The sequence below is a fragment of the Cydia amplana genome, chromosome 1 (assembly GCF_948474715.1).
Source record: "Cydia amplana chromosome 1, ilCydAmpl1.1, whole genome shotgun sequence".
NCBI lineage: Eukaryota > Metazoa > Arthropoda > Insecta > Lepidoptera > Tortricidae > Cydia > Cydia amplana.
In genome coordinates this window covers 24386263-24413185 of record NC_086069.1, presented here as the reverse complement: position 1 = coordinate 24413185, position 26923 = coordinate 24386263, and the positions used below count along the sequence as shown (strand labels likewise).

Below are 26923 nucleotides of genomic sequence, written 5' to 3'. Positions count from 1 at the left end.
ATGGGACTCTTTTTATCACTAATATATATAAGTAGTCGCATATATGTGATAGAAATGAAATTTATTTGTTGCTGTGCTGGACCTATCCACTGTTTTAAAGGATAATTAATAAATATGTTAACTAATAAAAAGTTACCTCGTCTACTTGCTACATGTTGAGGGAATCCTCTTAATTGATGGTCTGTCAGTGGAGGTGCGGCAAGATTTAATTTTGGATATGCTCTTTTTTTTAGCTTATTTCCTGTCTTCCCAAAGTCTCTCCGGTCAAAGTGGTCACCACAAACATGACGTAGCTCATGCAACTTCTCTATGGGGACATGAATCAGATCTTCTTTTCCAACCAGTCTAAGCCAAGTTTTACACCTGTAAACCAATAATTTAAGTACTTTAGAAAGGTAGCTAAATATGAAAATGAATTACATCAAAGCTTTTGTAGTAGGTAAGTAATTAAACTTCATATAGGAACAGACTACGGTCTATGATGTCACCCTAGAAAGTCTAAACCAAAGTTCTATGGGCGAGCAGTACGTGCTTGCTCCTCCTATTTGAATCCCTTGCGGCATTACGGAGTGAAGGATTCGAACCGGCTTCTCAGTCGGCCTTCAGCTTACGCGGCTAACAAATCAAAATGTTTAATAAAGTAATTTGATTTATTCCCTAGTTGTATTTAGGAACTTGTTGACTTACCGCAGTTCATCCTTGGGAAATTTGGCAAAGAAGCCTCCTCTGAAAATTTCTCTCACGCCGCATATCTCACAATATCGGCTTTTTCCGACCATTTTCACACACAACAATCCAATGTAGGATTTCAAATTTTTGCAAAATGGTCGACTGACACTCGTATGTACGCATTAATGTCAAGTTCCGGTTCCGGTCCGGTATGTTGTCGCCTTGCGAACTTTATCGCCACATATTTTTTGTCAATAAGGGAGTTTCCAGAGACTGTTGACACTGACTGAAACTGCTTTGTCAACAATAAAAACAAACAGCTTGCAAACAGCTTTGTGATATTATTATTTTGTACCATATAATTAATCTTATTATTCTTTATATTGAGTACCATGGCAAATGAAAGCGAAATTGTGGCCATAATTACTTCTTCAAGGGTGTCGGACGTGTCTCCGTCACTAACAGTGCGTCAGCGCTGGCGCAACGTACCCTTGCACGAGCGCTGCTCCATGGCCGATATGATAGTACTCAAGAATGCTTTCCAAGAGGCCCCCCAGCACAAATTGCTACCGGGTCAATTCAGGGAGCTTTTGAGGACCCAGTTTAACTTAGAATACGACGATGAAGAGTTCAATATATTGTTTCTGAAGGTAGTACACCTCACTCACCTATCTGTATTTTTAATAATTTTTACTACGGTCATCTACATCATCGGTCGGAAATGTCGGAATGAATGTGGAGGGATGTACAAGGAGAGGAAAACCGAGGAAAAGGTGGGTGGACTGTGTGAGAGATGATATGAAACGAACGCAAGTGAATGATGAGATGACGGGTGACAGAGAGGTATGGAAGAGAAAGACATGCTGCGCCGACTCCAAATGAATGGGACAAGGGCAAGAGAATGATGACGACTACGGTCATCTACCTAGCAAAAAAGTAGACTCCGCCCACGCTATATAGGTCGCGTGCCAAGTTTTATGCCGTGACCATACATAATCAGTACTATAATCACTCACTGATACGTGCAAAGTTAGCACCAGCGGCCCAATTTTTAGGGTTCCGTAGCCAAATGGCAAAAAACGGAACCCTTATGGATTCGTCATGTCTGTCTGTCTGTCCGTCCGTATGTCACAGCCACTTTTCTCCGAAACTATAAGAACTATACTGTTGAAACTTGGTAAGTAGATGTATTCTATGAACCGCATTAAGATTTTTACATAAAAATAGAAAAAGAACAATACATTTTGGGGGTTCCCCATACTTAGAACTGAAACTCAAATTTTTTTTTTCATCAAACCCATACGTGTGGGGTATCTATGGATAGGTCTTCAAAAATGATATTGAGGTTTCTAATATCATTTTTGTCTAAACTGAATAGTTTGCGCGAGAGACACTTCCAAAGTGGTAAAATGTGTGTCCCCCCCCTGTAACTTCTAAAATAGGAGAATGATAAAACTAAAAAAAATATATGATGTACATTACCATACAAACTTCCACCGAAAATTGGTTTGAACGAGATCTAGTAAGTAGTTTTTTTTTAATACGTCATAAATCCCCTAAATACGGAACCCTTCATGGGCGAGTCCGACTCGCACTTGGCCGCTTTTTAATTTTTCCTGTTATAAGTAAATGCTTTTGACCGCTTTTGTTTAACCCGTGGAGCGCCCTAACAAGACACGTGTGCTAGTAACTACTAACTAGTATAGGAGTTCCATACTACGGTAATTCTGGGGCGCTCCAGGGGGCCCAGGTTACCAGGTCATGTATACTGTATTAGGTGCCTATTTAGCCACATGAATTATCTTTATTTCCTAAACCCGATCCAGATAAACACGAACCGTAACGGCGAGATGGAATGGGACGAGCTGGTGTCGCACCTGCTGCTGGGTTACTTCACAAACGACCCTGAGAACCAGCGCGCGTCGCTGCAGCTCGCTATCATGGGCCGACCCACCATCATGCGCTCACAGCACCGCCATCCCATATCCAAGATATGCTTCTGTCCTGACGTTGCAAAGGTTACCAATATATTATGAACTGACAATTGTACTTATAGGAGTGCTGCCAGACGATTTAACTCTAAATCAGATGCTGCGAATTTGGTAAATGCCGCTGTAGAAAGAATAAGTAGGTAATTATCTATCACTTTTTTCGAGGTCTTCTTAAACCTTAAACTTAGTGCTATTGGTGTGAACAACAAATTTTGTACAGATCTTGTTTAAACCCAAGTCGAACTAAAGCAAATGCTTAATGTAGGGACGCTAATGGCTCCACTACACGATGGGCCAGCGCCGGCCACTCCAAGGGACGCATTTATGCGTTAGAGGGAGCAAGTGATATTGCTATCTCATTCTACCGCATGCCTGCGTCTCTTGGAGTGGCCGGCGCTGGCCCATCGTGTAGAGGAGCCATAAGAACGAAGAATTTCGTACATTGACCCGCTTGTTCATCCTTCACTTCCTATCTCTATCGCACGCGCATATTGCTGCCCCGCTCGCACAGTGGCATTAACCGTCTGCATCATGGATGGAACAACAATAATAAAATTACGCGCGTGCAATAGAGATAGGAACAGGCGGGGCAATATACGAAATACTTCCTGCGTAGCGTCCTTACTCTATCAAATACTTAACTATACTTGGTCAACCAGATCTTGACAGTAGAAAAAGGCGGCAAATTTGAAAAATGTAGGCGCGAAGGGATATCGTCCCATAGAAAATTTTAATTTCGCGCCTTTTTCTACTGACAAGATTCGCTTGACCATCTATATCTATATTTTTTGATAATGATGTGTGCAGGATCGCAGCACGACCCCAATGCTGGGCGAGTACATCACCGCGAGCCGCGACGGGCAACTCAACTGGTGGACGCTTGACATGGCGATGCTTCGCACCGCTTATTCATCCAGCCGTCAGTGGACTATTATAAATTATAATTCTCTCATTTGTAATAAATAATAAATAAATATTATGGGACAATCTTACACAAATCGACCTAGTCCCACGGTAAGCTCATAAGGCTTGTGTTGTGGGTACTAGACGACGATATATATAATAATATTGATCTGTGTAAGATGTCCCCCAATATTTATTTATTTATTTATATAAGTACTTAAATACATAGAAAACATCCATAACTAAGGAACAAATATTTGTGATGAACACACAAATAAATGCCCTTACCGGGATTCGAACCCGGGACCTCCAGCTTCGTAGGCAGGGTCACTACCGACTAGGCTACGGAGGCCGATATTAGGCTACGGAGGCCGATTTGTCACAGTACATTCATTCCTTTAGTTCTTAGAGCAAAAACTCAGACTAAATCGAATCAATAACCATCGGCTTAGCATGGCTATATGATATATGTAAAAAATGTATTAAGATGGTTCATCATCATCATCATGGTGGCCTTTTGGTGATCCAATCTTGGATGTAGGCCTCTTCCCTTCTGTTCCACTCCTGTCGATCTTGTGCCCGACTCATCCAGTCCCGACCTCGTCGGATGTCGTCCACCCAGCGCTGCGGTCCCTCTGCCCGCTCTGGGTCTCCATTAAGAAGTTACTGGAGTCTACTGTAGAATTGGTTACCTACTCGATTTTATTCTGAATGTAGGTACATAATCGTGACAAAATAGTGAAATGGATATTTGATTATTTCTGTTTCTGATTGTGTTAGTATGTCGTAGGTAAACATTTTAGAACTCCAACTGAGTTTCAGCATCACCTAGACGTAGAATTCCTAGACATCTCTTTTATTCGAGCATTTGTAAGCATTGTGTTTTGTAAAATCGTATTTGCACCTGTACTGTTTAAGTAATCCGTGTCCTCAAAGTCAATATATCTGGCAGCTGTCCTGAAAGTGCGCAGTACATGGGTGACGGACTGTGTGTGCCTTCCGGACGTGAACATGCTGGTGACTAGCTCGACGGAACGTGATCTGCGCTTCTACGACATTACGGCCAAGACCTTCACGCTCAAGATCGTCATCACCAGTTGGGAGTACATGGCTAGTATCCACCCTGTCTTACGAACGGTGCACATGCACACTCGATGAATGTTAGACTGAGGTAAAGCTGCCATCCGTTCGGGTTTCCCCGGATTTGTCCTAGTTTGGAGGCCGTCCGGGCAGGTTTTCATAAAGTGTCCTGGAACCCGGACACTTTTTTAGAATGATTAAAGCGATTTTTTTAATAATATTATCTTTGGACACGTCCGGGAAAAATGCGATTTACGCCAAATGTCCGCGGGTTTTGCCCGTGTTCTGCGAATTAGAGATGTCATCCCTAGACTGAGGGAATCCCCAAGATATAAATTTATAAAACATTCCATATTCTATGTCTAAATCTAATCTGTTGATAAACTAGATGTGTGCAAAGAGCTCTGTTAAATTAATTCTTTTAAATTTAAAAATAGTCCTTCTGTCTTCACGTACTTATAGTTTTAAAATAACTTAGTCATGCTCTAATTATCACGACTTTCCTAGATATGCACAATGTACTACTACTTCCAAAAGGACATAAACGAGAAATGCATCCTGATCCTTGGAGATGTTGGAGGGTATGTGCGAGTTCTGCAGTTCTCCCCAATCGAACGTGGACCATTCCGGAATGAAGCTGGGAAACCGTTGCAGACCGTGCGTCATATTGATCTACAACGCAAGGTATCTTAAAAAATAGGGCAATGGTTGTTTTATTAACAGGTAGGCATCGGCCCTATCACAGAACATATTAAAGAGGTTAGAATGGCTATCGCGCGCAGTTAGTATCGGAACCGGTGTCGCCGCTCGTTCCTCTCCACATTTACTAACACTCGCGCAACGGTAGTAAAAACTAGCTAGCGCCTTGTGTGCGTGGTGCATGGATACGCCTCCTTTAGACAGATTTGATGTCTGGCTTCTTAATCTGAACGTTATTGTGGCGCAAAAAGGCATGTTTACTTCATTTTCGTCAGCGCGGGCGAGGAGCATGCGAGCGTTTGCTCAAAACCCCGCGGCGACACGTACCCTGCTCGCATCGCCATTCTAGTGGGCCCTATCGTAGGCACCCTTAACACTGATGTTAAAAGGCCATCATAGTTCGATTACTTGCCACGATTGGTTCAGATTGATAATAAGGAATCCAAGCACGGCATATTTTTGGGAAACCATCACACTACAGTTTAACGGACTAAACCCAATAAATCTGTTTATGTTTTTTTAATGTTTGTTTCTACCAGCGCGCGCTACCAGAATTGAGCTTGATTGAAAAAGGTCGGATCCATACAGATTGGGTGCGACAAGTTTCATACTACTCGCCCCTGCACTGTCTCGTGTCCTGTGCCACGTGCCCCGACGCACTGCTCATGTGTGACCTGCAGGGCTCCAAGACACACAACATGTTCCATGTCGATAAGGTAAATCCGTAAGTTAATTGAAGCTTATAAATAAAAATGTACACGCAATATGCTGAATCGCTTTTGCCATAAATTAGTAAACCTGTTCCTAAAACATCCTTGCAACCCTCCTGACTTCAAAAGAGCACGCCTCGAAGATCTTTAACTCAAGAGTCTGCTCCGAAAATCTCGACTTGTTCCAGTACGAGTTTTATTAAAACACAATTTGGTTTTGCAAGTCACGCTGAGCCCATGCAAGAAAGAATTTATTGACTACGTAATTGTCCAGGTGTCGCCGTCGGCGGAGACGTCTGAAAGGATGTCATCGTTCCTTAATTTTTAGGGTATCCAATGCTTCGCGTTTGACGAGGAAGCCCATGTGCTAGTGACAGGCGGGCCAGACTGCACGGTGCGAGTGTGGAGCCCCTTCGTTCCCGCCACACCTAACTTGGTTCTCCAGGGTCACCATGCGGGCATCGTTGCCCTCGTACTACAGAACAGTGGGCAGACCATCTATTCGCTGGCGAGAGACAGGGTTATCAAGGTCTGGGATGTTCAAGGGCAAAATTGTGTTCAGGTAAGATAATGTACCTACGTACATCCTAAAGGGATGAAAAAGGTAGCTATTGGTTCTGGAACTAAGTATCTACTTTGGATTTGGTTTCTTAAGAAGTTCTACAACATGTGTCGAAGTCTTGTCAAAGGTCCCACTTTGTCGCTTAACATAAGGACTAAGGACAAGATTTGCTTGTAGGTATCTTTATACGAATAGGTAACCTGTCAAAGCGTCCTTATGGAAAACGACAAAGTGGGACTGTTTGCTTAGAAAAGACACATATTGGTCAATTAATTATAACTTTTAGTAGCAGTAAGTGCATCAGTAACATAAAGATCTGAAGATGAACAATTTGACATGATGTCAATTTTGTCCGTTTTGTCCAACTCAACACTTCCTTTGCTTACTGGGCGAGTCGAAAAGTCGAAATCTCTGGTGCACCAGTGTAACTGTGATTTGGGGCTGTCCATAAATTACGTCATCGTTTTTGACGATTTTTCAAAAATCATGCTTCATACAATCATGCTTCGAATGACCCCGTTTCCTCCTACGTCTTGCTACCATCATCCGATGTCCAGACCCCCCCCCCCTAATTAGAAATGACGTAATTTATGAATAGCCCCTTTCGAGAACACTAAGAAGTTTGAGTTATCATCGAACGCGCAAATAATGGCTTGCCAGAGTCTTTGACCCGCAGCCTGCGATCGATAAGCGCTTAGAATAAATCTGTGTACCTACCATTCACAGACATATATAGACGTACCGTCTGAAATCGGCGAGCGTACCCCGATCTCAGCCGTCTACAATACAGCTACGCGAGAGTTTATTCTGGCAGCAATCAAGATTGCAGTTCTGGTGTTGGATGAACAACTAAACACCAACCATACGGATGGCTTTACACATTCGAGAGCGATTGCGAAGGTGCTCTACAACCCGCTCTTTAAAGTGGTAATCACTTGTGGGTTGGACAGCATCATCATTAACTGGAACCCGCTAACTGGTGAGAATTTGTATTTAGCTTTGGCCTCTAAATTGCCATTAACCCTATGAATCGTATATTTTCATCTGTTACCGCGTACAATGCAACCATTTATGGAATTAAGTCTACCTTAGTTATAGATCGATACAGTTAACTACCACCAATACCACCATGTCGACCTTATCGTCTATCGTAACGTGGCACAGTGGCACACTTATAAATATTTCATGTATAAAGGGAAACGCAACGTGATGGTGAGGGATGCACATACCCGGCTACTGCATGGCGAGCAGATCCCTGTGGAGATCACGGCCGCCTGCTTCGACCCCGGTTACCAGCTGCTGTGTACCGGCGCCAGAGATGGTTCGATTAAGGTTAGAGATTGTATTGTTCAACGAACCCGATGTATATGTCACAGCTATTGTGATATCACTTTTTCCGAGCTGGGGGCTTAGCCAAGATGCCAATCGTTTGCGTCGTAACGAACGAAACGCTGGTGTCGCGACAGATACGTACTACATATATGGAAGAGTGATAGAGAGACATTAGGTACCGTTTCGTGCGCTACGGCGCAAACGATTGGCATCTTAGCTAGGCCCTCTGTTCTTCTTCTTCCTCGCGTTATCCCGGCATTTTTGCCACGGCTCATGGGAGCCTGGGGTCCGCTTGACAACTAATCCCATGATTTGACATAGGCACTAGTTTTTACGAAAGCGACTGCCATCTGACCTTCCAACCCAGAGGGGAAACTAGGCCTTATTGGGATTAGTCCGGTTTCCTCACGATGTTTTCCTTCACCGAAAAGCGACTGGTAAATATCAAATGATATTTCGTACATAAGTTCCGAAAAACTCATTGGTACGAGCCGGGGTTTGAACCCGCGACCTCCGGATTGCAAGTCGCACGCTCTTACCGCTAGGCCACCAGCGCTTTTTTGCTAGGCCCTCTGTTCTGCAGCCTAAAGCATACTTACAAGACCTAAAATTAAAAAGACGTATACCTAGCACCTTGATATTGTAACGAAAGGCCAAGGACCTCCGCATCCGCAGGCCCATTGGGATTTGGGATATATTGTGATATTTGGGATCAGATTTTTTTCAGGTCATTTTTTCGTCCAAGTTCTTGATTTTCAAGAAGTTTGCGTATCTTCTCCTAAACTATGCAGCACCAAGTATTTTGTATTCTAAATATTACAGACTTGGAATTTTAACACTGGATTGTGTCTGAAAACCTTGACGATTGAGTACATGTGCGAAGTTACCGGCGTGTTCTGGGTTGAAGGACGGTAAGTAAAGAACTATACTGCCATAAAATGTTCCATCTGGCGATTATCAATGGATGAAAAATCTTTTGCTTGCAGGATTATGGCAATTGGGTGGAATCGACACGTGACAGAGTTCGAGGACACTGGCACAGACACGAAGGGCAAGTCTTGGGAGACGCGGCACAGTGAGGATGTCCTGGCCGCGGCGGCTCGTATGCCATTATCACTTGCTACCAGCTCCTATAACTCCGAGATGATACTATGGAAGTTGGAGACTGGTCAGCCTTACAGGTGAGGAAGGGGCATATGGGAAAGACATCAGCGTGGCCATGGGGGTGGAAGTGGTGGTGGCTCTAGTCAACCAACAATAGATCTCGAGATAAACAATTTTTAATTAGGGAAGACATCCATGGATGAAAACAAATCACTAGACAACAAAACGCGGCCGTAGATTGTGAAGAGGATGTTCATTAGGTAATCTATTTCTTTATAATGAAGCAAGACATTGGACACAAATTTAGTTGACATAGGTGGAACCGGTTTCTGGTGCCCCTGATGGCTGGTTAAATTTGAAAGGCGCGGACGCCCGCACAAAAAATATATGACATATGAGTCTATTGTTACTTTTGCATGCCGCTGTAGGTGTGAGGGAGGAATAAGTATTAATTATTAGTACCTAGCTTGTGGCAATATTTACGTACAATAATAGCAAAGAGTTTGCAACTAAATCAGCAAACACAAAATATAGTCTGCGTAGCAATAAAAACGCGGGCCAGCTTGCCCCCGTGCCCCACAAGCTCGCGAAATCCAAACGGTCAGTCTACGTCCTCGGCCCTCTAATATACAGCAAGATACCGGACAGTATCAGGGATGCACCTTCCTCACATGTATTTAAAAGCAAACTTAAAAAATGGCTCCTACAGGCGCAATTTTATGATGTAAATGAATTATTAAACAATAAATAAATGTATGAAATATATGTACAAAATGTAATATCTAAATTAATGTTGATGTTATTTATACACTAATAACGATATGTTAGTTATAAGTGTTATAACTATATAATGCTTTAAATGTAAATTTATAAACCTGACTTGTAACGATGTTACTAATAAATATTTTCTTTTCTTTTCTTTTCTTTTCTTGTTATAATTATATTTGCCAGCTATGTTTTTTTACAGAATGTTCTCGTGTACGGAGCCCATGCTGCGCATCAAGATGCAATTCAACAAGCGGGACTTAAACCGCTCTTCTAGTCCCGGTGGCGCGGGTGCAAAACGGCATTCGTCGTCCGCATACAGGCCCAGGTATAAGGGATAACTACCAGTTATCCAGGTCCAGGTATAGGGATGGGCTATGAAGATATCATAATTATATGAGTCAGCAGACAGGCATCAGGTCATGGGCTTAACGCCATAATATTCGCTTATTCAACGCACTTCCAAAATCTTCACTGAATTGTTATGCTTCTGAACAGCTTCAGTTCTTAATAGCGAACGAAAGTAAAATACAATCCGAAAATAGCAGGGTCAATTCCCCTAGCCTAACTTTTTAACTGTACCCGTAAGGATGAATTTTTAAACTTACCTACTGTATTTATGGCCCAGTATTTACATCTAAGTACCTTAATTACGTAGGTACCATAATCTACTTACCTACGTCTCGCCAACTATCTGCGCACTGCGCATCTTGAGCACCAAAAATCTGTGGTTACGGTTGTTTTGGTAATGCAGCAGTATGAGTGGGCGCGGCGTGGACACGGCAGCAGCGGTGCAGAAGGCGCGCGCGCGCCGCGTGTCTACCGTCTCGCTCCCGCAGCGGGCGCAGGCTATGCGCCATCTCGCCGTGCACGCTATGGTCTTCCTTGAGACCCGGCCTGTGCACATGCGCGTTGGTTAGCAAAAAAAACTACTTACAATCATGTCTCGCTAGTGTCCATCGCTGTCGTTAAGCTATCCATACTCCTTACAGTTTACATTGCTCGGTAGACCGAGTGGTCTACCGGAGTCGGTAAAGCGTAATGTTTAAGTATTGGCCATCATCTTTAACTGTACCTAATAGTTGTTGTAGTAAAACAGCTGTGTCCGTTTTACTCTCGCAGCATTAAATGCGCACGTAGATCTTTCGCGCGAGATGTATCTGTATGAGGGATGTACTTAGCCGTCTAACGCATTCTATTCATCATAAGGTAAATGTATGTTTGTCAGCTGAACGGTTCATCATAAAATTCTTCGTTACACTTACCAAAATACTACAATCCTTGTTTTCCAGCATCACTGATGTTGTCCATCGAAAACGGTATGGTGCAAGCGTGGTCAGACCATTCAGCCGGCGGGTTCCAGGGCTCTTTCCAAGCCGTGCACACTGCTGGTGACTACGTCTCTGCGCTGGCCACTGACTCGCAGAACAACTACCTCTTCACTGGCACTACTGTGGGATACATCAAGACTTGGCTTATGACGAATTATCTTGTCAATAAGGAGGTCAGTCAGTACAGCAATGCTGGAGATGAACCAGAAGGGTAACACTAACAGCTGTTGCTCAAAGGTTTATAAGTACATCAGACCGTCTGGCTTCTAGCTTACCAATCGCAGCATCATGTTAACTGAGAATATAGGTAAGTATAGGTACATGAGCGCCGATACATGCAATATCTATGGCATGGGGATATTACCTTGTAAATTCTGACGAAATTTGTAGGGATCTAGGGATACCTCTGCCCATTAATTCAAAAGAACTCTCGACTGACCTTTCCTATCATCTTTCCCCCTTAATTGTTTGTTTGTATATTTTAACCTGAGCCACAGATTATATAATAGTTCTTACGAACAGATACTTATCTCTCAAAGAAAACGCAAATACCTACCGTTTTAATACCTACACTAAAATACAATGGAATGACCTTCAACGCGCCGCCGCGCACCGGCGCAACGCTAGGGTTGCCGACGCTTAGAAATGATTTACTAATATAAGATACCTACCTACTTAGGTAGCTACAAATATAAGTTTTAATTGTCAAACTAACATTAGAACTGGTCATATAAAAGCATAGCGTAAAATAACCATGAGCAAGATAAGTTGCAATAAGTAATTACAATATTCCGTTTATGCGTTTCATTCCGACGAGTGACTGCGAGACATTTTAAAAGGACATATCTCCTTGCAGTAAACGCAGTGTTTACGCCATTTTATAAACCGTGGAATGAATCAATAATTCAAGACCACCTAAGTAGCTTGTAGCTTGCAACCACAATTGAAACTATCGTAAAAATAAAACCAAAAGTACTTGTATTGAGAATGTCTACCTACTTTTCCTATCTATCGGAAGAGCAAAAACGGTATTTTTTATTAGTTTTGTTGTTTCTGCATTCATCCACACTACAAGTAGTGTTATTTGTTCATTGGTTGGAGACATTTCTTTCGCATACATTTTAGCATATTCGAGCGCGCGGCGACGCGACGTGTGTGCGTGAGCGCGCGTGGCAACCAACTGGCTTGCTTTTCTACCGTGAACGGGAACGGATTCGTAGGTATAAAACCGAGCTCGCGCGGAGAGTTCCATAGGCCTGCCTGAGCTTACTAAATTAACTACTTATTTACTATAGTCTATATATATATATAAGGAACGTTCCTATGTTACGTCTCCAACTTGTGAACTATAGGCTTATGCCACGCAGGACATGTATAAGTGTAAAAGGCCTGAGTGGACGCTCGGCGGGGCGTGCAGCGTGGCGTCGGGCTTACAAGTGATTTGAGCAGCGTGCACTAAGGCCGCTACTATACCGACTATACGTTTGCATTTGTTTAACATGTACGCCGCACGCCCAACTCGAGCATCCACTCAGGCCTTTACACTAAGAGTAACTATAAGCTGTTGGAGACGATCAATTGTTCCCCCCAGGTACACGTCAACATGCCAGCCCTCCGCCTCGAGTTCCCGTTCCTGTGGCGCGACCGCATCGAAGGTCGCGCCAAGCGTTGTGTGCGCGATCAGCCTCTGCCCTTGCTGCTGAACAGCTACAGAGGCCACGTGCGTTGCGTCACCACCCTCGCATATATCGACGAGTATAAGCTCTTGCTCAGGTAGGTACAGTCACCAGCAAAAATATATGACTGTGGGCAGCCGTGCAGAAATATTACAGACAGACATATACAATGACAAGTCTGCACTCTTTTCGTGAATTGTCAAATCACTTCATACAATTTACGGCTCTATACCAAACATGTATGGTTCGTTTTGAAGGTCGATAACATATTTGTGATTTTCCAACGTGTCAGATATTATAATAGGCGGTCCGTCGTCCATTCGATGTATTTGCTTTCACAGTGGAGAGATATTTATGCCAGATGAGAGTATTCAGATAATTTTGATTTTTATGAGTAATCAAATATTTTTAAGCGACCCGATCCGATATTTATGCGGATACAGAATAACGATATTTTTGCCGGCCACAAAGTATCACATATTTTTACCGAGGTAGTGTCTCCATATACTTATGCCTGCAATGGAGCATCAGATATTTTTGCACGGCTGCCCACAGTCATATATTTATGCTGGTGACTGTACTACGTTACTCGTCACTGATAGGTACATCTGTGAGCAGGCCGTAGAAGCTGTTACTCAGGAACTACCGCGCGGTCCCGTCGAGGGTTGTGTCAAGTGCTGAGTAAGTATGATCTGCTCAAGTACTATAGCGTTAAGTTCGTTATCGCGTAGGTTAGGTTCGTTAGGTAGCTTCAGATGCCCGAAGGGCAAAGCGCCCAGAAATAGCTTCGCGGGGCTCCGTCTGGTTAAGTTGTGAAGGACCTAGGTCCTAGGTCGCGTGTGTCCCATGGTGCCGAATATAACTATAGACTCTAATGACTCTATCTAGATAGGATCGATATAGGAGCTGCACTGCATTGGATATTGGATCATCAATCATCACACATCAACGACATGATGTATTATAAATTATAATTATACCTACCTTATAAATTAACCTACCTTATAAATTATTATTATATATTATTATTACCTACGAGGATCTAAGACACATTCGTCAGATTCCTTTCTCGTTAGGAATGTTAGGATAGCCTGTTTTTTTTCGGACGAAAACGGACTTTTGGTCAGATTCCGCATTTGTCAGAATTTTCTGTTCCAAAAACATTTCCTTCACAACTTAACCAGACGGAGCCCCGCGAAGCTATATCTGGGCGCTTTGCCCTTCGGGCATCTGAAGCTACCTAACGAACCTAACCTACCCATCTACCTACTACCTACGCTTGTCTCCCCAGTGTAATGTTTTCACGAACGTCACACTAAATCAATAGGTAAGTAGGTAGGTTAGGTTCGTTAGGTAGCTTCAGATTCCCGAAGGGCAAAGCGCCCAGAAATAGGAGCCCCGCGTTCGCGGGGCTCCGTCTGGTTAAGTTGTGAAGGCAATGTTTAAATTGTTCGATCCACTGGTGATCCAAAGAGTATTTCCGTTTTCGTCCGAAAAAAAAAACAGGCTATAATTTATCCTGACGAAAAAGCAATCTGACGAATGTGTCTTAGATCCCTACGAGTGGGTATATACATTAACGACTATAACGTTGCTCGGACTACCTGCCCCATGAGGGTCACGATAACCTCTCAATCAACCGGCTCCATTTAAATATAATCTTTTCACGCAGTGGCAGTTCAGACTACAGCGTTCGAGTCTGGCGTCTTTCCGGCGAGTACCTGCAGACCCTGGGCTCCTTCAAACCCTGGAACCTGGACGTGACCTCGGTACCACCTGATGTCAAGAAAGTTGCCAGCTTTACCACTATGAAGGTGAGCTTTCTTGGATAAAGCTGATGAACACTGACTCACGAAAGTCATGAATGAACCTTTCAAAAAGCGGCCAAGTGCGAGCCGGACTCGCCCATGAAGGGTTCCGTATTTAGGGGATTTATGACGTATTAAAAAAACCGGCCAAGTGCGAGTCGGACTCGCGCACGGAGGGTTCCGCACCATCAACAAAAAATAGAGCAAAACAAGCAAAAAAAACAAGCAAAAAAACGGTCACCCATCCAAGTACTGACCCCGCCCGACGTTGCTTAACTTCGGTCAAAAATCACGTTTGTTGTATGGGAGCCCCACTTAAATCTTTATTTTATTCTGTTTTTAGTAGGTATTTGTTGTTATAGCGGCAACAAAAATACATCATCTGTGAAAATTTCAACTGTGGGTAATGGTAGCTGATTCTGATGTATCAATTTGTTATGGTTAGGATACTATCGTGATCTTGTATTAACATGACTCACAGTACACTCAAGAGCCTCAAGAAGCGACAGCTAGACATCTAATGACACGACTTCCAGTGATCCCAGTGCGTTTCGCCAACACCACGCCAATCACTGTGAACTATCGTTAAGGTCGTATCAAAACAAGATCAAACCAAAACTAATTCTTAAATAAGAATCGGTATCGTGGACTACAATCAATGGCTACGATCAAAAAGTGGAGCCGAAAAACAAGCCAAACTACAGTTTGTATCTTGATTTCATTACTGAATGAATGAAGTGCTTACTCGTAAGAGGGGAGTGCATTTTAAAAATGGTTGATCTCTAACATCGCTCTGCTGCTATCGGAGAAGGCCGGTAAAAGCGTAGATGGCACTCTCGTCGACGGTACTGCCTTTTGTAGGGATTTTGACAATGCCTTAAACAATACATTAGTTTCCTTCCTCATTAAGTCATTATAGCAATTTCGTTTTTTTACGATAACTAGAGAACTGTAGAACTTACTGACCCTTTCTTGCACTTAAATGAAAGGTAATTAAATTTGCTACAACTTTATTCACGCAATATATCTCATAGCATGAGCGGTTGTGCCGATATTTGTCCTGAAATATAGGAAAAACTAAAAATTTCATTCTAAGGAAAAAAATACCCTTTTTTAAAGTTCCATATCTCATGAACTATTTGACATACGGCGCTGTAAATGCTTAAATTGTTCCAAATTTAATGTTCTTTCAACATTACATAGCAAGCTTTGACGAAAAACCCATAGTTTTATAATAAAAGTGCAAAAACTGAAAAAAGTCCGAAATTTTTGCAGTTTTTTGCAAATTACGAAGGGAGCACAACTTTTTTTTGCTTGCAAAATATAGTTTTACATTCCTCCAAGGACTCCAAACAACATACACAAAAATATAGAACTACATCACGCAATGTTTTTTTATTGTAAGATTTGACCGATCTATAACCTTATCTTGTGCAGGTGTTCCGCAGCGGTTACGTGTCGCGCTACGTGCCCGGCCAGATCGAGATCGACAAGCTGCGCGACATCACGGAGCGCGAGCTGCGCACGGGCACGTTCGGCGCGCCGTGCGCAGATCCGCTGCTCGGCCACCACTTCAAGCTGCCGCGCCGGCCTGAACCGCAGCAGCGGATTGTGCTCGATGATTCTCTGCCGACGGTCAGTAATAAAACCTAATATTAGGACCTTGAGGAGGGCTTATTGCCTCTTTCGTGTCATTGTCACGCCGGGAAAATTGCGAGAGGACTTTACCACACTGCAAATACCTATGTTGTCAAGTGGGATGAATAATACTGGATGAGATGTTTTTATCTTTTATATAGTGCCGTGTAGCGTGTACTCTCTACTAACAATAAGTGACCGGATTCTTCTGAGGCGACCAAGGATAATGAAGTGGAGTCCAGACGAGACAATTTTTCGCCAATCTGATGAAATTGTCCGATCGAATCAGGCCGTGCGGACGCAAAAATGCCAATTTTCGTAGTTAGAAGCCGGGGTTTTAAAATTGGTGATTAAATTGTGTACGTGTGGACTCTAGATGAGATTGGCGCCAATTATTTTCCTAATCAAATCGCTCGATTTGCCCAGCTCGTCTCGACACGGCTTGAGGCTTCGTGTCGTCGCGCTCACACACACACACACACACACACACATCATCACAGATACAGCCAACAGAGGAGGATGCGGCTGCCCGACAATTGCTAATTTAACCAAACCCCTTGTTATTTTCCAGATCCCGCTATACGCGCATCTGCGCATGGCATCCACCACCCCGATACGTCGGCCACCCACGCCGGAGCTGGTGCGCGCCACGCGCCTGCGCCGGGCCGCCGCCGCCGGGAAGAAGGCGCATTTCGGCTCCACTTCTATGGAGGCACCCCAGCGGATGAGCACGGAAAAGCGCCCGGAGAATTGAGAAGGGTTTATTAGATCTTTGCGCGGGACACTTTAAGTTACCAAGAGCGGCAGGGAAATAACATATCCTTGCTCTGTCCCTGTCAGCACAAGTGTCCAGCTACCGGGATAGAGGTTATATTCTTCTTTCTTCGCTGTAATAGACTTGAGACTTCACCAAAGACAGTAGACTCGAGCTAGATGGGATGGCGCGGCCGAGTTACTTTGTTGAGGCGTAATTGTAATAACCTTTAATGGCGACGTCGAGTTGGAATTGCCATTTCTTTCCGTAGATACCCTTGAAAGCAGCTTTTGAGCTATTTTCGAGAGATACAAAACGAGCTTGACATTTCTCACCTCAATTAAAATGAATTTGCGGCTTGGGTTAAAGATAATTGGACTACGGTTAGACTTTACGACGTTTTTAAATATCATCATCATATCAGTTAAGTAGATTACCTACATATAATAATATGTCGTGAAATCAAATATAAAATAACAATAGGTTGTTCGCCTAGATTCTGTTTGTTACTCAGCTTTCATGTTTTAGATTAATATGTTGTGAGTTTATTAACATATGTTATTTATAGATTAATCATGTGATTCTTTGCAGTATATTTTTGCTGTATTAATAGCAGCCATGTGTTTCATTAACATCCCAATACCCACCTGACAACGCAATAGTAGCCAGTTAACTCCTCGTCGACAAGGCGCACTTCAGCTTCATCTCCCCAGCCGGCCATACTTACTTACAGTCTTTTTCTAACTATATTAATTAAAGAGGGACGGGTAATATCTCGCAGGCGACATACTGTCGCGCCAATCATGTGCTAGCCGGCTGGTGACAGTCAGTCGTGCGTAGAAAATGTATGGGTAGCAGGTAACAAAGAGGTATTGCCATATTGTCTCGTTCTGTTTTAGCTACGTTGCTCCAATATGAATATGTCCCTCTGACTTCTGAGGACCTATCGACCGCAAACATCGAAGCTCGCAAATAACGGGCATTTTTCTCTTTTACTTTAAAATAATTAAAGCGACATAGATTTTAGCGCCTTTAGCCCTGAGGACCTAGCCAAGATGCCAATTGTTTTCGCCGTAGGGAAAGAAACGGTAATCAATGCCTCTGTCGCACGAATATTTCCATATTAGTGCGACAGAGGCATTAGCGTATCGTTCGCTACGGCGCAAACGATTGGCATCTTAGTTAGGAACCGGTTCTATTTATATTCTAACGATAACGCCTAGAACTTAACGATATGCAATCTCGATTAGCGAATAGAAAAAAAATATGGCAACTGCTGCTTGTCTTTTTAATCGCATTAAAAAAGGGGGAGGTTATGGTATCTACATCAGAAATCCGTTATTTCTATGGCGCCGTTCATTTATTACGTAAGAGTATTTTTGTCAGTTTTTAACCCCCTCCCAGGGTGTATTTAAGAAAAAATAAGAATAGGCCGACCCCTCTCCCCCCTAATTAAGAATATAAAGGAAGAAATGAATCACCGTTCGGCTTGTTTTAGTGTTAATTTTTCATTTACACTTCGAGTGTCTTCGCTATGAATGACCATGATGATAAAAAATAGAGCCAAGTTCAAAATGAGTGAAAATTATTTCGACTTCACTTTACGTTAGGGAAAAAGGTTTTTCCAAGTAATACACAAAAATGTACCTACTACGTTAAAGCTACAAAATTAATAAGTGATAATGACGTAGCGTAACTAGCGTAGCCATCGTAGCTGTCTCAACTCTACGTAGGAGGGTTGATAGGTCAACGAACGCCAAGGGCAGGGTGGCTTTCCGGCATTTAGTGATTCTGGTAATCAACTTACCGATTTCCCTTAAATTGAATTAATATGCCGTTATTATTATTCACTAGTTTTGACGGAGATTGCAGAAATAGACCGTGAACTAAGATTTTGGAATTTTTGCAATTTAAGTACCTAATTAGTGTTTTTCCCCGAATATCACTTTTTCATTTATTTATTATAACATCATAAATTAAGAATTGATTATAACTTATTGTTGCTTCGAGTTATCGAAAAATGAGTTTTTCATAATTCAACCAAAAAATACAAAATATAAAACTAAGAGCCGTACAAAAGCGCAATTTCACAATTCAGACGCTCACAGTCCGCAAAAAATCATATCGATTTCCTTGTCCCTTGTTATGATGCAGTTAATTGCAGTTCATAAATAAGTTGGCGTGCGTTGGAACTAATATTGCCAAGGCAACTTGAGGGGGACGCCACGGCGACTGCGCCGGCGGAACTCGGGGGTGCAATGAACTCTAGGGGTGACATCGTTTCACCCTCCTAGCAAATCTGGTGGCTTAAAACTGGGTGTTCCAATTTTGTTTAAACAGAGCCCTCGCCTGCTACTGATTCGTTTCAACGCGAGGGTTATTGTTCACTCACCTAGATTTAAAACAAGTTGGGAGCTTTTTAAATCTTTTATGCTAAATAAAATCAATATTCTATACTATTTTGCCATATTTATATCAAAATTGGTGCGGGTAAAATAAAACATTTTTTATATTATTGCTAATGTCAATATTTTAATGTCTATATAGTACCTACATCAGATTACATTCGTTGACATTATTCCAAAATTAAATGTAAGCAAGTCCACATGTTTTTATTTCCTCATACATTTATCGGCGATTTGTACTTTGTCTTAAATAACTCTAGAACTACATCCTAGGCCAAAACCTTACGATACCCAAACCTGCCCGAGGTAGGGCCGTCGAGACTGCCGCGCCCCAGGCACCGCAGTCTCGGCAGCTCTCAGAACAAAAATAATAAACAATATTGTTAAAGTGGTTAAATATACATAAGACGCCTAAAAAAACGAAATGTTAGTTGTTAAATTAAATTAATCTAAACACAAACAAAAAACTAAAACACAAAATATGAATGGAGAACAAAACTATAAATGGGTCAGGTGTCATTACACCTGACCCATTTATAGTTTTGTTTTGCAGCGGCATGAATTTAGTGAAGTTATGATTGGAGGATTCCGTACCAGTTACGTAGGAGTAGCAAAAGCTCAGTTCGAGAGTCATTTACTGGAAAAGTTGAAAGGCCGGCCAACGGTCTAGCCGAAGCCAACGCCAAAAGCTTAGATGGTCATAAACTTGGTCAGAACGCGAAATTTGTCCCCAAACTTCTTGATAAAGCATGGGACAAACCAAAAGTCTTTTCATTACTAATAATGTGATTGAAAACTGTATAGCGAAATTCGTATAGCCGCGATGATTATTGCGACGCGAATTAAGCTCAAAGAGATATAGTCTTTAAGGTACGGAACCCTATTATTATGAGCAATATTCCTATAATAATCCGTTTGCTCCTTCATCCAAGCCAAGGACGACACAATATACATTAAATTACAATTAAGTAATAAATGAATGCCCTAACTATTAAAACGCGTGACAATTTTAAATTATCCAGCTGCCCAGTCGAGAACAAAATTGTTTAGTGTTATCGTAACGTTATCTTAACTAAGTAGCCTATTTCAGTGCCAGCCAGAAAAGGCAACTTATTTTGTTTTCGACAGTACTACTTGGACAACTAAAACAAGTTAATTAAAATCTATGAAATCACGTGTGAAACATTGAATATTTTACCACTGCAAAGAAATGAAGAGGTACATTTTAACCTGACTAGTTCCAAACACATTTGCATTTCGCTGTGTTATATGCATTTACGGATCAGCCCGCTGGCTTCCACGAGGACCAAAGACGGCACCGGCACGGCGATCCGTTCGCGCGTCAGTGGTCCGGCGCGGAAGTTGCCGAGCTTGGTCCGTGTTATTACAAACTTACGTTAACCAAACACCACACCAACATAATTTGAACTCAAAATCCTAAGCAACTACATTTATGTTTAAATTAGAGAACACAGTTTTATTTAAACACTAAATATAATAATTTATGTTGCGCAAAATTATAGCTGACTAGTTCCGTGTAGTTAAGTACTTTAAATAAATAATTATATACCTTAATGAAACATCTATACTTATGTGAATAAGAAATTAAAGAAAATACTTATTCCAAATGCATTCATTATTCTTTCTAGACGATTTATTTAAGAAATTCTCACCTCATTAAGTAGTTCTTCCTTTTACGTTACCTGATATGCATTCATGTTATCTATGAGTAATTAACTATGAAGTTACGGAATCTACTAGACACGAATGGGAACGACACAAATCTTGCGGTAGGTAGGTACATCTTTACTCAGTTTACAGAAAACTTACACTAAGTAATATTCAATACATTAATATTATAACATCAAATGAAATCTATTACATGTCTATTATGATTACGATAATAAATTATGTTTATAATGAAATATAAAATTACTTAAGTAAATGTAATAATAAATAGTATGTATTAATGATTATTTAATTAAATGAATTAGAGAGACAATATCATATTTCATGTTAATGCCTGAATTTTGTGCGAGTTTAAAGGGGTAGCAAATGGGTACATCCTTGGAGTATTGCTAAAATATTCACTAAACCTAATATGTAGGTCTCGGCAGGAGCTGGCGCCGCGCCCTGCCATCCCATCTGCCCCTTCCAACTGCAGCTTGAGCCAGGCATTATTGCCTCTAGCGTATCAGAGAAGAGTTTGTCGTTATTCCAAACCGACATTCACTACAAATATGTGCGCACAAGTCTGATACATATATTAGACACATACAAAATTTAGTTCAATAAAATGTTGATCAATAATTACATTCTTATGTCATGGTCCTTCAACTTCATAATTTCGATTGAGATTACTTTTTATTTTTTAAGGTAGTCAATAATAACCCAAATCAAATCTTAAATAATATCTATCCACAAAACACCTAAATGGAATATAATCAAGAGTTATACATATGAATATACTGTAAGAGGGTATAATAAATATATGATTGAATAATAATATCAGTAACACTATTTTTCAATGATTTTGTGCATTTGAGTCTAGCTCAAAATCAAACATTCAACCATCATCATAATAATAAATTAGCTACTTTGCATCCTTGTCAATGAGAGATGAGGGTCCTTATTTGTAAAACTTTCGGAAACATGTACATATTTAATGGAAGAAGTAGAATGGTATTATACACTTTATTACTGTGAATTCACTTACTTCAAAGATGTGTACATTATTTTATCAGTCATAGTTGTATGTAATTATTAATAAACTTTGACATCTTTGGTAGTCCACAAAATAAACCGTATTAAAGATTAAACAGTATTATTTTTATTGCAGTTATTTGAGTTTTTATAGACATTTGTATGTAAGTAAATATAATTGCACCTGGCATTTTCATATACATAAATAATAAACTTTAATTTACTTTTACTTATAGTAAAAAGTTTCATATTGCACTGTCAATCCGTAAAATATTATTGCAAGAATTGAGAAAATTCTGCTAGCATATTGGTTCCAGTATCATGTAAATAATATCACCAGAACTTTTCTAATGTAATACACTCAAGTTTATAAAACATCTAGTGCATGCACATGTTTAGCCTGGTTTGCAACTTGGCTTAGCACACTTCTGCGCATGTTTCACCATAACTAATGCATATGCAAATTGGGCTTACAGCAGATGTAAAAAATCGGTGTATTCCGATCTGTCCCCGCCAGGCACAGATGGGAATAGGCGCTACATACAAATAATTCCCATTTGTGCCCACCTCTTGTATGGCGGTGGTCACGTGGGGCGGGCACAGATGGGAATACACCAAAAATCCATTATTACAGTTTAGATAGGTAACATTCATATCTATGAATATGATTTTATCAGAGACACCAAATTGGGCCCAGCACAATTCTACTTAAGGGTCAAATATTGACCTTTGAATGTATAAGTATTGCTTGGTAACATGAGGCTCAATAATTTCTATTTCTATTGGTGTTCCATCCTTGTTGGGCAAAGAAGGCAAGTACTTGATTGGGGACTTATCATAGGTTTACCCATGAAGTTTATACACATACACGATTACAAAATTTCCTGATCATTCCAGCAGACTATACATACCACTTGGACATCATAATGACAGTGTTACACCTAGCACTGCCTAGCTTACATTAAAAAGTTTAAATATGAATTTTAGTGATACATTTAACATTAAAATTGCTTGAGATAGAACCATTAGTCTATATCAGTTGCCTGATTGAATCTAGAGTAAAAACCAGTGACAGATGTCCGTCAGCAGAAATAACTTCAATATAAAAAGGATATCTTATTAGGAAGATAAAAGAAATATGGGATCAATATTACAGTCTCACTGTTTTATGGGTTATGAAACTATAAGTACATATTTAAAAAGTGATGTTATGTATTAAACCTTCCATGAATGGAAGATTGTGAATAATTCTACTTCTCACAGCAATAGACATTCCGTCAAAAACTTGTCTATTTTAAACAGTACTGTTAAGCCACAAGAAGCTAGTCCATTTCAGGGAAGGTTCATATTTGTACTTGTTATTCACACTGACTTAAAAACAATCTCATGTCACTCTGTTACCTATGTCATACTAAAATTAATCAATCTTTTGTGATGTCCATGACAGTAATGATCAACATTTTTGTATTAGCTACAATTTATTGACTAGACTTTGCAGAGCTTAAGATTTACTCTTATTCGTTTTGAAGCTGACCTGGAGCACCTGGCCATTCAATGAGTAGCCATTGAGTGACTGGATGGCCACCACTGCCTCATCGTAGTTGGTCATGGTCACAAATCCATAACCTTTGCACTTGTTGGTGGTGGGATCTCTTATAATTTTAACACTCTGGACGGCACCGAACGGGCCAAAGAGCTGCCACAGGATGCTTTCCTCTGTGTCAGCCCCAATGTTGTACACGAAAATGCACCAACCTGAGCCTCCTAGAGCATTACCTTGAATCAGGGGGTCGGCTAGGGGAGAAAATCTCTGCAAACCTTTGTTGATGGCTAGGAGAGCCTTGCCTGCAGGTCCAACGAAGCGGCGTGTGGACGTCGGTGCCAGGTATGCGGCCAGAGGGGCGAGGGCTTTGTTCTGGTTGCTGGGGTTGTTAGCGCACTTGACAGTCATAGGCCCCGTCCCTCCAGGCGGCACGGTGCCATTGAGCTCGCGAATGGCGGCTTCGGCTTCGCAACGCTGGTCGTACCGGATGAAGGCGACGCCGCGCGACGGTCCTTGGATGGTCTCGCCGTCGCCGCCGCCCTGCAGCAGGTGGCCGACGTTCACGTTCTCGTGCAGGATGCGCGAGCTGATGATGGAGCCGTAAGGCCCGAACAGCTTTTCTAGCTCCTGCTGCGTCATGTGCTTGGGCAGCCCGGACACATACAAGTTAGCGCCTTTGATAGCGTCGGAGCTGGGCCGCGCGTACGAAACTTTGATGATCTTGTTCTGTAATCTCAAGCCGTTCAGTGTGTTGACCGCTTTCTCTGCGTCCTCCGCCTTGTGGTAGTTGACAAAGGCGTATCCGAGACTTTGTCCGTTCAGGATGTGGTCGGGGAATACGGTCACTTTGTCTCTTATCAACTTGCAACTTTCTACTTCGCCGACGCTCGAGAACAGTGACCTGATCTCCTCCTGCGTCATCGTCTGTGGCAAGTAGTTCACTATAAGGTTGGTCTTCGACTCGTTATTGCTCGGCTGCACCTTGCTTCCATTTTGCGTGGGTTGATTCGCGTTAACGGTGTCAAGTGAATTAGCCATCATTTTCACTAATTTATTTTTACAGATGTCCGGGGAAACGGTCCAGTCGCTGGACTAAAAAGTTAATTAAATATGAACTAGATCATAGATTCTTCACTAGTTTTGTTAACACCACTTCGCGTTGGTTGAAAGCGTATGCAAGGAAAGAAAATCAATAAGATGCTGTCCACATTCGTACTTATCTTGCGTTCGGTGTTACGGCACCGACTCCGTTGAATCAAAATATAACCAAAAACACAAATTAACGTCAGTTTATTAGATCTTACGGAGAATACGAAAGCAAAGTGAAAAGGAAATCAACCAAAAATCTATGCGACGTGCGACCTATTCTCGTAAATTCATTTCTTTCACTTCACTTTCTTTTTAAAAGGTTGCCACATTAACATTTATTTTCCACCATCCACCACATCAACAGTTTCGATTTCGTGAGTACACAATGCACTGAAAGAGGGAGCCACTATCTAGAAACAATTCTTATTAGCTTCCAACAAGTAACATTTTTTGTAATGATATCCAGTAATAGTATCGTGCAAACACTTACGCTGTAAATCTGTCAGTCTAGCTAAAAATTCCCTTACTTTTGCCGGTACTACATATACCAATTTCATAATATGTTTTTAAATAGCATCTTCATAAGAGTCAATTACAAATGATAAATATATCGAGTACACTTATGATTGTGTTAAATAATTTACCAGATAAATGGTAAATTTTACCTTTTTCTGGGTAAATGCGTTACCCCGAATTAGAATTAATTTTGACTGCTGGCAGCATTATCCATTGCCGCCAACATAACGTAAGACTAAATCAAGGCGACAACATACAGAAGTAATTCGATAGCGTTTACAAAGATTGCTACGCTTTTACACAAGAAGGGTTTTCTGTAATTAATGTTTTTTTTTCACCGAAAATACAGTTTTTGTTAATTATCGCGGATAAACGTATAAAGCTCAACGCAGATCGTGCTACAATCGTAATGCTATTTAAGTTCGAAGTTTCTGTGATTTCGAATTAAATACTTATAACTATACTGGGTCAACCAAATCTTGTCAGTAAATAGGAACAAATAAAACTATACTCATCCTTTTCTTTTGGGTGCTAGTACTAGTGTAAAGATAGTATGATTCTCTCTGTCTATATCAAACAGACCTTTGACACACTATAATAAAAATATTGGCATTAAATATTAAATGTACCTAGATAACCCCTATGGAGAAAAAACCTCTCAACATTGCTTGATTGTATATTTTTAAACGATTGTCCAAAAAAAGGAGTGTAGGTATTGTATTCAGAGGGCTGAGAGGGCTTACCGTGAAACCCGAAATTCGCAAATTGAGGGGTCTTTCTCTTTTACTCCAATGAAGGCGTAATTAGAGTGACAGACAAAGATGCCCGCACTTTCCAGCGCCACCTATAGTGAGTAATTGGCAATTTTGAACTTTACCCCAGATCAGAAATTATGTTTGTAGTGCCTACAAGATTAGAATAGTGTTCCCTATCAAAGCTTTTGCAGTGTTATATCTTGCAGGTCAAGCAAGGAGTAATAAACACGACATTTTATATGAGTGAAGTGAGAGTTATGCGTCCTCCTGTGGCATCACACCTCCTAAACAGAATATAAATTATTCTTAATTAGTTGCAGGAGGTCTTTGGAGGTTTATTATAAATACTGGAAGGCACTTTAGTTTGTCAATACATTATTTATTATTTAATTTATAAACTTTATAAACACAACATTACATGACGGCGTTTGGAAGTAGAGAAATTGACATTCTCAAGTTTGAATTAAACATCATTCAAACTTGAGCTTCTGTATTCAAATTAAATGTGTCAAGCCAGTGTCGATTGCATATACACCCTCTACATACCAACACACCCCCTCAATCGACTCTGCTTGAAGCATTAATTTACAGCGCTATTCTTTAGTTAAGACAATATTCCAATAAATAATTTCATATAAGTACAATAACCAGAAAAAAACATAACACATCCTGTATATTTCCCTCATATTACATCACCCTGTATATTTCCAACATATTACATCACCCTGTATATTTCCCACATATTACATACATGTAATCCCCATTCAACAAATACATTACAGTAAATTCTCATTCAACAAGATAAGTACTCAAATATTCCTCCACTCGATACGTCACCACAAATTATCTATAATAAACGTTTTATTCTTCCACTCTTTAATAAATCCTTT

General features: G+C 41.1%; 2 protein-coding genes across 2 annotated transcripts; one reads left to right on the top strand and one right to left on the bottom strand.

The window, feature by feature from the left end:
- The first annotated feature begins 999 nt into the window (after nucleotides 1-999).
- Nucleotides 1000-17049, top strand: LOC134651794 (WD repeat-containing protein on Y chromosome-like). Its single transcript, XM_063506906.1, has 18 exons — nucleotides 1000-1319; nucleotides 2496-2687; nucleotides 3468-3579; nucleotides 4516-4673; nucleotides 5151-5327; nucleotides 5882-6058; nucleotides 6381-6614; nucleotides 7341-7593; nucleotides 7810-7946; nucleotides 8769-8857; nucleotides 8933-9127; nucleotides 10018-10143; nucleotides 10570-10730; nucleotides 11108-11319; nucleotides 12738-12919; nucleotides 14495-14636; nucleotides 16068-16265; nucleotides 16840-17049. Exons 1-18 carry the CDS (start codon nucleotides 1062-1064, stop codon nucleotides 17020-17022), a joined length of 3186 nt encoding a protein of 1061 aa, XP_063362976.1. The 5' UTR covers nucleotides 1000-1061; the 3' UTR covers nucleotides 17023-17049.
- A 6381-nt stretch (nucleotides 17050-23430) lies between these two features.
- On the bottom strand, nucleotides 23431-25120 carry LOC134650776 (ELAV-like protein 1). Its single transcript, XM_063505712.1, has one exon. It carries the CDS (start codon nucleotides 24712-24714, stop codon nucleotides 23632-23634), a length of 1083 nt encoding a protein of 360 aa, XP_063361782.1. The 5' UTR covers nucleotides 24715-25120; the 3' UTR covers nucleotides 23431-23631.
- Between the last annotated feature and the right edge of the window lie 1803 nt (nucleotides 25121-26923).

Excerpts from the sequence above, each read along its gene's own strand:
- LOC134651794 (XM_063506906.1), top strand. The coding sequence starts at position 1,062 with ATGGCAAATGAAAGCGAAATTGTGGCCATAATTACTTCTTCAAGGGTG. Across the intron at positions 1,320-2,495 it reads TCAATATATTGTTTCTGAAG|ATAAACACGAACCGTAACGG; the intron begins GTAGTACACCTC and ends AACCCGATCCAG. Across the intron at positions 14,637-16,067 it reads CCAGCTTTACCACTATGAAG|GTGTTCCGCAGCGGTTACGT; the intron begins GTGAGCTTTCTT and ends TATCTTGTGCAG.
- LOC134650776 (XM_063505712.1), bottom strand. The coding sequence starts at position 24,714 with ATGATGGCTAATTCACTTGACACCGTTAACGCGAATCAACCCACGCAA.